Below are 14,646 nucleotides of genomic sequence, written 5' to 3'. Positions count from 1 at the left end.
GTCAAAGATACGCCATTTAAAATCATTGATGGCGAAACATACTATTGCCAAATAAATAGCTCTCAAAGCACATATAACAAATCAACATGTATTAAGGAGAATGCTCAGAAAATTTACCTGAATTCTACAGTAGCCCTGTTTTAAAAACTGTTTAGGAGTAGCAAGGTAGCACAGTGGATAGAGCACTAGGACTGGAGTTTGCATAGATTTGGGTTCAAATGTGACCTCACATATCTACTTCCCACCTGTGTGACTCTGGACAGGTGAATTAACCTCCATTGCGTAGCCCTTGCTGCTCTTCTGTCTTAAAATTAATACTAAGACAGGAGGTTAGGGTTGTTTTATTATTTTTTTAAGAATATTTTAGAACAAAATTCAGGAACTTAACAAATGCACCTACATGGTTTTATGTTTGGGAAGCGGTTTTTTGCCCTGTTCCAAGGCAGGTCAGCATCAGTAGAAGAAAGATCCTGGAGGAATTTAGGGAGCTCCTGTAGAATATAATGATTACAAGTTTTTATTGATTTCATGAATGAATAAACAAGAAAACATCAAATACTTACCTGGTATCGGCTCACATTTTAAGTGGCATTTCTATAACGCTCTCTTTACAACCAAAGGACCTCATGTTCTCACTCTCTACTCCTGAAAGCATCCCCTAAAGATGCCTTCTTCCCTATTAACCCAAGTCACATTGTTAGTGGCAGAGACAAAGATGCAGTGATCACTGTCAGGTTGAACAATCTGAGCTTATGTGAACTTTCACCTTAACAATCATGGCTAAAGTCTGGCTAGCACTTTCTGGGAGCTTGTTTGGAGTCTCCATGAAGCCAAGTGATGAGGTACGTGTGTTAGCAAGTCCCACTTCATTGTGAATAATGTGCTTTTCCACTCTTATAGCTGCAAAGAGCCTTATTCCAGAGCCTGGTGATTACGAAGTATTTTATCAGATAAGAGACAAGCGACAATTATTTAAAACTCGAATGTCCACTCAGTGGGAGGGAAGGTAGTTGGTGATTTATTTTTGTTTTTTCTCCCAAGGCAGTCTGATTTCATGCCTGTTTGGTGGTAATACCATTGGTCAGTTAGAGAAGATGGCAAAGGTCACAGAGATTTTTTTTTTTGAGTTGCTGTTCAACAGGAGTTGCTGTGAAATGGTAAGTTTTTTAATCATTTCAGCAATGTTGACTTGGGATTGCAATTTTAATAATGGTTTTTGGGGAAAAAAAAGTGATGACAATTTATCAGGACCTTGTTTACTAAGTTTAACATAAAGACCTGAGAAAAGAAAGGTATCCAAAACTATAATTTATATGAAACAAGGCATTCTTTTCATAATTGAAAAGTAAGGAATATTTAAGAATTTTCAGACTTGCCACATGCCAAACCTACTGAACATTTTATGATTAACTGAGGCCATTGATGCACTTTCTTCTAATACAGATTTTTTTAATTTTGAAAATTTAATTTAATTAATTAATTTAGAATATTTTTACATGGTTACAAGATTCATGTTCTTTCCCTCCCTTCCTCCCCACCTCCTGTAGCTGACATGCAATTACACTGGGTCTTGCATGTGTCATTGATCAAGACCTGTTTCCATATTATTGATATTTGCAATAGGATGATCACTTAGAGTCTATATCCCCAATCATATCCCCATTGACCCATGTGATCAAGCAGTTGTTTTTCTTCTAATACAGATTTTTTAAAATGCTTCCAATGGAACAGTTTAAGTATCACAATCTTAAATTGATTGACTTAGGATTTTTTTGTCCTTTCTCATCATTATCATTAATTATCATTTATATTCACAAATCTTCCCTTCCTTGATCTTATACTAATATTCATTCATTCTTTCTTTCATTTATTCATTTGGCACTTATTGAGTTCCTACTGTGTATAAATAAGGATTAAGAAAGTAAAAAGAAGAGATGGGAAGTCCTAGCTTCAAATCTGGCCTCAGACACTTCCCAGCTGTGTGATCCTGGGCAAGTCACTCAACCACCATTGCCTAGCCCTTACCACTCTTCTGCCTTGGAACCAATACACAGTATTGATTCCAAGATGGAAGGAAAGGGTTTAAAAAAATAAAATAAAATAAAAAAGAAAGTAAAAAGAAAACATGTTTTTTGGGTGAATCTTAGATTCTAGTAGAAATGATAAGCATTCTATGAACAACTAAAGTACAAGACAAATTGTGTTACTTTTAGAGAGTAAAAGAGCAAATAAAAACCAAAGTATTTTGATACTTCAAAAATTGGAGATCTTACTTCTGGCTTAAAGGATCAGGGAAACATCATCAATTTGAACTAAGTTTTGCAGGATGGGTTCAGCAGGTAAAAATGGTGTAGGGAAATGAATGGGCAAAGAAAGAAGTTAGGAAACTGCAAGACGTAATATGGGTTCATCAAAGTTTTTAGGATAATTAAAATTTAAAGATAGATTGAAGTCATATTGTATGGGGACATGATTTCCAAGACTGAAATTTGACTTTTATTTATTAGAGAAATATGGGCCCATTGAATACTTTGTGGGCAGAGGTGTGCAATGATGATGTCTACCATAATAACTCACAGATATTTCGTACATTGGATGAATAAAACATTAGCCTTACAATACCCCCCAATAAGGCATGTCATTCTAGTATTATTCATCCCATTTTATAGATGAGGAAATTGAGTCTAAGAGCCATGCATTGTTTTATCCATGTTCAGATAACTGGTAAGTATCAGAGCTAGGAATTGAATCCAGATCTACTGAAAATAATTTTAGTGGTGGGGGTGGTTTCATAGCATCAGTTTTATTTATTTATGGAAAGATTATCTTGAAAATGGTGTGAAGGAAAAAAAGAGAGAAATGAAGCAGGTAGTCTAGTTAGGAAGATATCTTTATGGTCCTAGCATGATGTAATAACGTGAAGGAGGCAGTGAAAATGAAAGAAAGATTTAAGAAATATCATGACATTAAATAAAAGACTTAGAAATTAATTGGATTTAAGAAATAAGGATAGGAGTCAAAGACAATTCTAGGATTTGGGAGGAATTTCCTAGTAGAGATGAAGTAGGTAGCTCAGGAGAGATCATCTTTAGAGACATAGCCATGGCAGGTGAAGGGAATGCCAAGGAAGGAAATATAATGTATTGTGAAAACTTTAGTGTAGTTTTAAGTTAATAAAGATTGAAATTACACTAAGAATTTTGGGGCACACTGTATATAGTGCAAACCTTAAAATTTCTTAGACTTATAAATGTTGGAAATTTCACCATTGGGAAATTTAATACTTGAAAAATTTCCTACTGATAGTCTATTGGAATGTGAACCCCCTTGGCATGGGAGGGTCCTTCTCCTCCCTACTTAAGATTACTTTAGGACAGAAACCTTTTGCTGAACAATGGAAAGGGCTTTGACCTATGCTTAAGCATAGAACAGGAAGTTCTTTGAGTCATGATTGATTTTAGAATTGATACAATGGAGATACTTGGAATGACAGAACCAGGTCTTGGAACTTCCAATCTCCACCCTGCTCAGGGTAACAGGATTTAGGAAGGGCTGCAGCAAAGGATCAAGATTTAATTATTTGAGAATATGACCTTCAACAGACATGTGCAAAGCCACAGTCCTCTGGGCGGTCCTGGGTTAAGCTAGAGCCACCATTGGCACAGGGAAGACATGGAAAGTGATTGGTAGATGTGAGAACTGAGGGGAGGGAACTTGGATGTTTTCCTTAAAGATAGCAGGGTCTGAGGACTGGGGGGTGGTTGGAGAGGTTTTGCTCTGAGAGCTTGTGCTCTGAGAAGCTTGCTCTGAAGGAAGCTGGAGGTGGAGGCCCCTGAGACTGTTTCTCCATTTTGGTCACGTGAGTGATAGAGACTGATCTCTTTTCTTTGCCCCAGCTATCTAAGGGCTTGGGCCTTTTGGCCCAGCCTAAACAGAGGGGGTATTTAAGCCCTATTCCCTTCTCTCCCCTTTCTCTCTCTCTCTCTCTTTATCTCTAATACCTTTCTTCCTCCTGTTTGTAATTAAAAACTCCATAAAAGGTTGACTGCTGACTTGAGTTTCATTTAGGAATTACATAGCTGAATTCCTTGGCGACCTTAAATTAATATATATCAGTCTTTAAAGTGATTTCCTTGTCACAATAGGGAAAGAAGAGGACTAGAGGTAGGTCCTTGTGGGGATGCCAACACATTGTGGTGTCAGAATAAAGATAGACTAGCCAAGGAGATATTGAAAGAATAGTCAGTGAGGTAGGAGAAGAATAAGAAAGTACATTTGTATAGATGTCAGTGGAAAAAATCAACTAATAGGCAATTATAGTGTCAAATGCCACAAAAAGATTAGAACTGTGTGTGTGCGTGTGTGTAGGGGTGGAATTTTGAACCTTGAAATTAGTGGAGTGTGAGTAAGCTTTGCCATTCCACTTTAAATAGAACAGTCAACTCACATGAGACATGTGGAGAAACTGAAAAAAAGAAAAAAGGAAACATTGAGGTGAAGAGTCATTGAGGGTAGGTAATCTTTGGTTTGGTCATTGAAAGTAAGATACGGGAGGTAGAAGGTTGGAAAAAAGAAGAAGAAAAGGTTGACTTTCCCCCCTGTTGTTTCTATTCTCTTAGGATTTGGAATATCTGCCTCTTTGAAAGACCTACTTCTAACAAGCGGGAAGAAAAGGATTCAGATAAAGCAATCATTCTGAATTTCCCATTTGTGTTTTGCCAGAATCCAAAATATGGCCAAAAAAAATCAATGATGAAACAAAATAAAGGGGAAAAAATTGAAAAAAATATTTGAGCAATAACAGCAGTGCCAGCCCAGCATATTAAAAAATACTAAAAAAAAACCCTAAATAACCATGAAAAATAGAAAATGGACAAAATAGCTTAATTTCCACTACCATTATTTATCAGAAAAGATCAACTAATATAAAATGGTCTACACCAAAGGGGATGAAAATATTCCAGGTGATGCCATCATTTGGAAATGATACTTTACTCCCAAAGGTTGTACCTACAGAGGAAAAACTATTGCAGATTCTACTAAAATGGAAAGTCTAGTTTTAAGGTGAGTAGTAAGAGATTGGTTGTGTTATTTTTTTGCCCAGGGACTGGTTTAGCTAATTGTGGAGAGACTTATCAAATGACCCTGGCAATCCATGAGAGATATGATAATATAAAATAACCATCAGACTTGTATGGGTCCCTCCTGCTTTATAATGGTAGCAAATGTTGCAAGAAATTGAGTCAGAAGGTGCTAAGAATCACACAGTTTTTAGATTAATCAATAATTAAACTATTCTTCAAATGCAGGTCTGGCCATATCAATTCTTTGCTCAGTAAACTCCAGTGTTTTCTTTTTATATTTGGGATTATGACAAAATTTTCAGTTTGTCATTCAATAGCCTCCCCAATCTTGACCCCAGTCTATCTTTTCCAGGGTGATTAAATATTGTTGCTGTTGAATCATTTTAGTCATGTCTTATTCTTCATGACCCCATTTAGGATTTTCTTGGCAAAGAAACTGTAGTCATTTACCATTTCCTTCTCCAGTTCATTTTACAGATGAGAAAACTGAGGCAAAAATGGTTGGCTGACTTGGTAAAGGTTATACAATTAGTAAATGTCTAAAGACTGATTTGAACACAGTTCTTCCTCACCTCAGGCCAAGAACTTGATCTGCTGCACCACCCACCTTCTCCATTACAAGAACTTAATAAATACTTGTAGATGAATGCATCTCCCTGGTTTTTTGTAAGATCCTTTAGGTAAGGAATTGCCTCACTTTTTTATTATCCTTAATAATAACAATAGCTAAATTTTATATAGAACATAATGATTTTTCAATGGGCTATACATGTTATCTAGACTTCTATAACAGATGATTAGTTGATTAATTGATTAGTGATATTCTTAATATTCAATCTTTGCCCAAAAAGTAACGGTTATGAAGAAAGTGCAGCTAAATGGCACAAAAATTCCCCTTAGAGAGGTGGGATTAAGTTGGTTCATTGTATGCCCAAAGGCAATATGAAACCACCTTGGCTTGGTCTTCTTGGTCTTCTAAATTTACATTCTTCATGATGAGGTTAAGAAGAGAGAACAATGTGGCATTCATAGTCTATATACCAATGTCCTTTGCAGGGAACAAAGGAATTCATATATATATATATTTATGGAAAACTTTAAAAATTCTTCAAATTAGGTCAACATATATTTTTGACATTTAATAATCTCAGTGGGAGGACAAACAGGGAGTGCAATGAAAACTGTGATAAAGTAATAAGGTACAGAATGAAGAAACGAAAGACGTTAAAAGGTCATAATTACCCCAAACCTACATTATTCTTCAAGAAGTCAGAAGGTTCTAGACATGGCTAGCATTCAATATCACAATAATTAATTTGAATATATCTTTGGATCTCTAATTTCAAACCATCGAAAACTCAAGAGGTCATTGAATCTATGTTCCTCAGTGTATAGATGAAGAAAGAGAGGTTCTTTGAAATGGCCATTTGGCAAAGATCATGCAGATAATAACAGACAATTTGAAGTCAGCTCCCTTGTTTCTGCTTTATCTTCAATTTAATGCTTTATGCTTCCTGTGTTGCATCCATTAAAGCATACTGCCTCTCTTAACAAGTAGGAAAGACAAGGATTCAGTTAGAGTGGTCATTCTGAATTGACTACTTGTGTATTGTCAGTCTCCCAAAGAGGGTTATAAATCAAATATAAAAGATAAAGAAAATACAAAATAATGGTTAAAGTTGAGAAGATAAGCTTGTGCAATTATAGCAGTTATAACCCAACATATTTTAAAAAACACCTAAAAACTAATACCTTTAGGAAATCAGAAAATAATTTAATTTTCATTACCATTATTTATTAGATTTATTATTTATTAGATTATTAAATTTACCCAATTTGAAATGATCCCCACCAAGGAAGATGAAAAAATTCCAGATGATGCCTTAAATAACAAGCCCTTAAATCTCCTTACCAAGTGAAGAGAGATGGAAGTCAAGGAAAAACTGATGTTTAAAAATAAGCTCTTTTGAAAAAAAAGAAGAGAACTGATGTAGCATTTTGAGTAGTATCAGTGTAAAACACATACATACCTACAAACTGAAAAACAAAGTCTATGGAGAGTTTTGTGTGAGAGCCAGATCACCTCAAGAACATTCGTTCATAGATAAAACTATAAAGAGGGGAATTTCCATAGTGAAGCATCCTGTGTGGTCACAAATCCATGGAATATTTGCAGAATTAAAATTATAGGTGACCTAAAGAATGGTACACGTTGGATTTAAGTAGGTTGTTTCACATTGTGAATCATGATTTATGGGTGAGAAATAGAGTAAAAGTAGTAAAAAAATAGAGTAAAAAAAGAGCAAAAAAAGCAATGAGTCTGGTATAGAATATGAATGAAAGAGGATTGTCTTCACACTAGTTATTACATAGCTCGGTGGCAGAGTGGATAGAGTACGGAACCTGGATATTTACTAGCTATGTGATCAGGCAAATCATTTAACTTCTGCTTGTCTTGGTTTCCCCAATGGTAAAATGAAGATACTGATAGTATCTTTACCTTTCAGGTTATTGTGACTGTCAAATGATTTATATTTTTTATAAAGCCTTTAGTCCAATAACTAGCACACAGTGGTTGATTAATAAATACTTATTTCCTTCCTACATTGGTAACAATGAGATATTAAAAGGACAACAGGAGAGCTTTAGCATTATAGGTAGATGTCATATGGTTCAACATCAGAAATCAATGTATTTTTTTTTAACCTTTACCTTCTGTTGTATCTATTCTAAGGCAGAAGATTGATAAGGGCTAGGCAGTTGGGGTTAAGTAACTTGATGAGAGTTAGATTTGAACTCCGGTCCTTCTGATTCCAGGTCTGATGCTCTATCCATTGTGCTACCTAGCTGCCCCCACCAGTATGGTTTCATAGAAATTGCATTAAGAAAGATGTATTTCCATTTATGATGCTGGCATACACTAAGCCTTGTTGCTTAAACTTTCTCCATATATTGTATTCTCCATTAGATTGTAAATTCCTTAAAGTCAGGAACCTCACTTTTCAATTTGCATCCCTGGTACTTAGCAAAATGTTTTACATATAGTAAATGCTTAATAAATCATCCTTTCTCCCCAAACAAAAACCCTTTCCTTCCACCTTAGAATCAATATTGGGCATTGGTTCCAAGGCAGAAAAGTATTAAGGGCTAGGCAATAGGAGTTAAGTGACTTGCCCAGGGTTACACAGCTAGAAAGTGTCTGAAGTCAGATTTTTTTTAATTGTACAATCTATTTCTTTCATTAGCTGATGTGTGGACCCAGAGTACCATCACAGAATGTTTCATTGTCCTAAAACATCATTGGATTAAAAGAAATTTTAATAGAGGAACACAGTGCTGTCCTGAGAAACTTTCAAAGGGAAATACCTCCTGTCTCCAGGTCTGCCTCTCAATCCACTGAGACACCTTGCTACCCTCAATAATTGTATTCTTAATTAACTAGTTAATTCATCCTCTGGTGAATTTGCAGACAGACAAAGGCAATACTGACATCAAAAAATGATAAGGCCTGGAGATGTTTTCATTGGCCATAGAAAGAGACCCATGAGTAATAATCCTTAGTAGTCATCTTATCTAATCCCCCTCATTTTATAGTTGAATGAATGGAGGACCAGAAAGTTATGAGATTTAAGGTTCCACTCGGAGTGACAGTCCTGGAATATGTGGCAGTACTAATGTTGCTGCATATAAGTACTCACAAGTGCCAAAGTATTTAGAGCACCTCTTTTCATGGGAGCAAAGTATTGAAAATTTAGGGGATGCATGTCCACTGGTGAATGGCTGAACATGTGGTATATGATTGTGATGGAATACCAACCACTGTGCTATAAGAAATGATGAGCAGAATGGTTTCAAAATACCTGTGATAAGTTATATGAACAGATGCAAAGCAAAGTGACAGAACAGAACAGAACCAGAAGAGTATCATACACAGTAGCAACTTAATGAAATGATCTAAGATAATTCCAAAGGACCCACGATGAACAATGCTGCCCACTTCCAGAGAGAGAACTAATGAACTGAGTATAAATAAATATTTTTCCTTCCTTCCTTTTTAAAAAACCCTTACTTTCTGTCTTAGAATCAATCCTGTGTATTGGTTCCAATGCACAAGAGCAGTAAGGGCTAGGCAATTGACTTGCCCAGGATCACATGGCTAGGGAGTGTCTGAGACCAGATTTGGACCCAGGACCTCCTGTCTATAGGTCTGGCTCTCAATCCACTGAGCTACCCAGCTGCACACTTTATTTTTCTTGTTTTGTTGTGTGTGTCTTCTTTTGCCTAGTTCTAATATGGAAACATGTTTGCATGATTTTACATGTATTATCAATATCATATTGTTTGCCTTCTTAAGAGTGGAGGAGGGAAGAAAATTTAGAACTCTTTTGAAAAATTGTTAAAAATTTGTTTATAATCATTGGGATATGCTTAATGGAATAAAAATGTCTCTTTAAAAAGCCTTGTATAAATTGATACAAAAGTGAAGTGAACAGAACTAAGAGAGCAATTTATACATTAACAAACATATTGTAAAATAATCAACTTTTAAAGACAGGAACTCTGATTAACACAATGACCAACTATAATTGCAAGGGTATCATGGTGAAACATGCCATCTACCTCCACGTAGAGAATTGGATTCTGACCTCAGCTTGAAACTTATTTTCTTGTCTCTGTCTCTACCTCTGCCACTCTGTCTCTCTGTCTCTGTCTGTTTCTCTATCTTTGTCTGTCTCTCTGTCTCTGTCTCTCTGTTTCTCACTCTGTCTCTGTTTCTCTCTATCTCTGTCTCAGTCTCTGTCTGTCTCTCACTGTCTTTCTGTCTCTCTGTTTCTATATCTGTCTGCCTCTCTGTCTCTCTGTCTCTGTCTGTCTGTCTCTCTCCTTTCTTCCTATCTGCCTAATGTGAGAATTTATTTGTATCACTATACCTATTTATACTGTTCTTCATTTTTCTCGTCTTCTGAATGAAAGGGGGAGGGAGGAAGAAGAGAGAGAACGTAAAATTGAAAATTAAATAAAATTTTAAAAAACACTGAAGAGGAAAGCTAGTTGAATGATTTCTCTAAACTGAATTTATGGAGAGAATATAGAAAAAATAGTAAGAAGGTGTATGGAAGAGTTGAGATGTTCACTGATAGAGAAAAAGTGATGTCAGTAAAATCACAGATCAATTAATATACTAAGGTCTATTATTCTCACAATAACTTGGGCAATAGGATATCAAATACCATCATGTTGGTCTTGTAAATGGAGACCCTGAAGGACAGAGAAAGAGGGACCTGGAGCAAAGTAAGACATTAACAACTGCTTGTTGATTGCCTGCCTGCCTGAATTGTTCTTTTAGGTAGAAAATAGGTCTGAATTCTGAACACACAGCTTATCAGGCTGATTAAACCCAATTAAGTCAAATTAATATGTAAGATAATTTAATGTTCCTATGCTGACTTCTAACCATTCGATCCCCAAAGAAGATTTGTGGCAAATTAGATTTGTGGCAAACTTGTGAATGTAGAATAAATTTGGTTAATTATGATTTGTTTTGAGAAGGGATTGGTTTCCACCATTTTTGTCAAACAGGTTTATGGCTATGTCCTGATTAGTGCAAATAATGAATCCCTGAGTTTTGTGAAGCAGTCAATAATTCAAATTTTTCTTGAATATTTCCATTGCACTGGAACCAGTTACCATATTTTTACCTAATTATAACTTGAAATAGTACAATTTCAAATACACAGGGGTCACCTCATAGGAATTGTTATATGTACAAATTGGTACCTAATTATATAAATGCAATTCAATTGCTCAACATGATATGACCTCCTTATATCATATATGATCAATAAAACTATTAAATAAATTCATTATAATGAGAAAGTTTGGTTGTCTGTAATATCATTTTAGGTTCATGAATGTCTTTAATATGTTATTTTAAAAAGGAAGGCAATATAAAACTGCATTAATATAATTCAATTTTGTGTGCCACAAAATTTGTAACATAATTAAGAATGGTATCATTTATAAAAAATATAACAAATAAGGGATCATTTAAAAGAGGTCAATGTTGTGTACTTGTTTATCTTATAAAATCTGTGAAAATAAATGCTTGCTAAGAATTTAGAAATAAACCTTGCAAGTACATCATATCAGTGACCTACTCCAAGAAAATGTTTTGAAACATATAGTCCTTTAAAAAATAAGGTAAAACTAGAAACTTTCCCAATATGAAACACAAAATGTAAAACTTTATGGCGAGGTAATTTTTCCATCTACTCAGTCATGCATAATTTAATTATAATCGCTCCTGTTCTAGTGAAATTATACTTCTGCTCTTTAAAGAAAAAACGTCTTTCCTCCATTACTGCTCGGAAGAATTTTATGGTACCATTGGTTTTATTAAGTCCAGACCAATATTACTTAACTAGCATAACCAAAAAGCTGTAGGAAACATCATTAATCTTCTCACATTTTTGTTATTATTCCCTGAGAGACTGAAATATTATAATCTAGTCTATATAAGTACTTTGGTTCATATTTTCATAAGTTCAAACATCTGATAAATCAAAAATGAAGTTTTAGGGGAATGGATTGGAAAATTATTTCTGTCATATAAAACAAGCATGTATGTTAGAAAAAGCCTTTTAAAAGGCCAAATAACCAACAGATTAGACATCTAAATATACCCAAACACAGTCTCAATTTCAAAGTAGTTTAAGTGCAAAGGAGAATAAAAAATACACACAAGCTCTAAATGTATTAATAAGAAATGTCTAACAGTTTGTTGAATGAAACTTCTATGTTAACTTTGAAAAATATTTTTTCCTCCAAGTTGCTTTTTCTTTTTTCTTCTCCCCCTAAACTTTAAGTAAGGCCATGAATAAAATACAGAAAATTAAAACATAAAATTGAATTTGTACTATTTTGAGTTATAATTATGTAAAAGATGGTCATTGGTTCCAGAGTAATGGAAATATGCAGCACAAATTTGAATCATGTGACTACTTCACAGGTCTCAGGATTCATTATTTTCACTAATCAGAACATAGGATAAGCCTTTTAGTCGAATAGAACCATTGGAAACCAATTCCTTCTCAACACAAATTTGGATTAAATAATTCTACGTTCACCCATTTCTGAGAAAATGGTGTGTCAAATTGTGTTTTCTGGTGGACCTCTACTATCCTTACAAACTGCAAAGGCAAATAAAAAGCAGATTTTCTATGTCAAAGAGTCACTCTCTCAATTCCAAGGATTAAGCATAGAATTTAATTCAGAATTGTGAGCTCTACCCATGCTAGACCAAGATAGTGACCATGCGACTCAAGAATGGAGCCTTGATTTTGATGGAAGGAATGAGAAGAAGAGAAGGGAGCTTCTCCTTCCAGTGGAGGAAGATCCAAAGAAAATCACTTTTTTCCTGACACTAGGTGAAGAGTTCTGATCAGGTTGCATTAAAGCCCCCACGAACCAAATGAGTGTAGCATTACTATCTAAACAATCAACCTGGTAATTGGGTATTGATTATCAAGGCCAGAGTCCTTCATGGCCTTGCCTGTTTAAAATGGACATGAAATGTGACACATGAAACGACTGGAGGTCTCACAATGTTGTGACAACTGCTAGTAACATACCGAAAATTCTTCTTCAAACTTTAGGTTGTTGTTTGTGCAGAGCTCTTCGACATGTTGCAGGAAAGCTTTCTTGCTTATTGGCCTCAAAGCAGAAAAAGAGAGAACATGGAAGAATGTTAGGTTTTTAAAAATGCATTCTCCTTTAGGTACAGGCATGTGCATGCTGCTTGAGAATTTGAGAAAATAGACATTCAAAATCCAAGGTTTCTAAAGATCTCAAGCAGCCTGGACTTTTACATGCCATTCAATTCTCTTTACCAATAAAGAGCCTTTCATTTTCCTTTAATGATGGTCCAATTTCTGAGCTTTCATGGTATAAAACAAATGTCAGTGAGAGTTTGTTTGAAAGCGATTTGGGATTAACAATTTAATTTTCATTCCAATCTAAGTTTGGTAAGTCAGAAAAAGTGCATAAAGTTATCATTGCATTCTAAAGTACATAATACCTCTTTGTCACTCAGAAAACATTTTATATATTACAAGGTTTTAGAAGATATAAAATATTGCAGTGACCTCATTCTCATAATGACATGGATTTTAAACCCCAAGGAGTTTAAATAGCCCTGTATTACTTCCCAAGCTAAAACACAGACATGCAGACTTCACCCCAGAGAGAGAGAAAGCATTTCTCCAGTTACCATGCAATTAGTCATGCTTTTATGATTTATATCCAGCTTGGAGGTTTTTGTAATAAACATACAAAGAGGAACCACACATCAAGATTCATCAAGCCAGTTAATCTACAGTCAACATTAAAAAGAAAATCTTGAATCAACTTACTTGATGGATTTTCTATAACTAAGTAACCTGTAACAGAGATTGTGTTAGATGTATTGAACGTTAGATAACATGGTGCATCTTGACAGAGTTCTAGATGCCAACTGGAAACACACGAAGGATCCCAAATGTTGGTAGCATTTGAAAATGTAGAGTATTGTGCCTGACATTCTATCATATGATTCTTTTCCTTAATTCTCTTTCAAAATGTTCATGGAGTTATTTCCATTTCCTAATTATCACCTGAGGTTCTTAGGCCTTTAATAAATTTTTCTAGAATACTTCATTTAACAGTTTCACAGAATTATAGTATCTAGGGGCAAAAAGGAGACATTGTGGGCTTTTAAATGCCCTATTTTTATCTCAGGGAAAGTAGGCACTAGAAAGAATGTTTTCAAGAAAAATTCCATCATATGCCTTAATCCTATTTGATTTGTACATTGGACTTAATTTACTGGTTCAACAAATTCACACCCACACAAACACGCACAAGTAACTCACCATATTATGTTTGTCAAATGTGTTATACTTTCATACTTAAAAACTTAAAATTATAGCCAATATAAAATATGAACTTATACCATATACATCAAGGTTTCACTCATTAACACATTTAATCATGCATAATGTGTTGAACACTGCAAAGAACAACCAAAATCTAATGAAATAAAACAGATTACCATATAACTGTTTCTATTCTGCTAGAAGAAATGACAAGCAGGATGGTTTCAGAAAAACCTGAGAAGACTTATATGAACTGATACAAAGTGAAGTGAAGGGAACCAAGAAGGCATTGTTTACAGTATCAGCAATATTGTAATAATCATCATCAGAGAGACACTTGCTACTCTGACTAATATAATGATCCAAAATAATTCAGAAGATCTCATGATGAAAAATGAGAGATCTGATGAACTCATCAGGGCTGATTAAAACATTTTTTATTTCTTTATTTTATTTTATTTTGCTTTTTCTTCTTTTTTATGCAACATGGGTGGTAGGGAAATATGTTTTGGATGACTTCACATGTATAAATGACATCATATTGCTTGTCTTCTCAAAATAGTGGGGAGAAAGACATTGGGGAGAGAAATTGGAATTCGATTTTTAAAAAATAAATATTGAAAATAAATAAAAATATTGAGCTATTTCTT

At 34.7% G+C, this 14,646-nt stretch overlaps 1 protein-coding gene across 1 annotated transcript in view; it reads right to left on the bottom strand.

Moving 5' to 3' along the window:
* PTPRQ (protein tyrosine phosphatase receptor type Q) overlaps nucleotides 1-14,646 on the bottom strand; it is a 336,616-nt gene that overhangs the window by 30,501 nt on the left and 291,469 nt on the right. The window contains 2 exon segments of the mRNA XM_056798554.1: nucleotides 401-491; nucleotides 12,716-12,797. Of these exon segments, the coding sequence (XP_056654532.1) occupies nucleotides 401-491; nucleotides 12,716-12,797 (173 nt within the window).

Source organism: Monodelphis domestica, chromosome 5 (assembly GCF_027887165.1).
Source record: "Monodelphis domestica isolate mMonDom1 chromosome 5, mMonDom1.pri, whole genome shotgun sequence".
NCBI lineage: Eukaryota > Metazoa > Chordata > Mammalia > Didelphimorphia > Didelphidae > Monodelphis > Monodelphis domestica.
The sequence above is the reverse complement of the archived record's forward strand: the minus strand, read 5'-3'. Positions and strand labels throughout refer to the sequence as shown.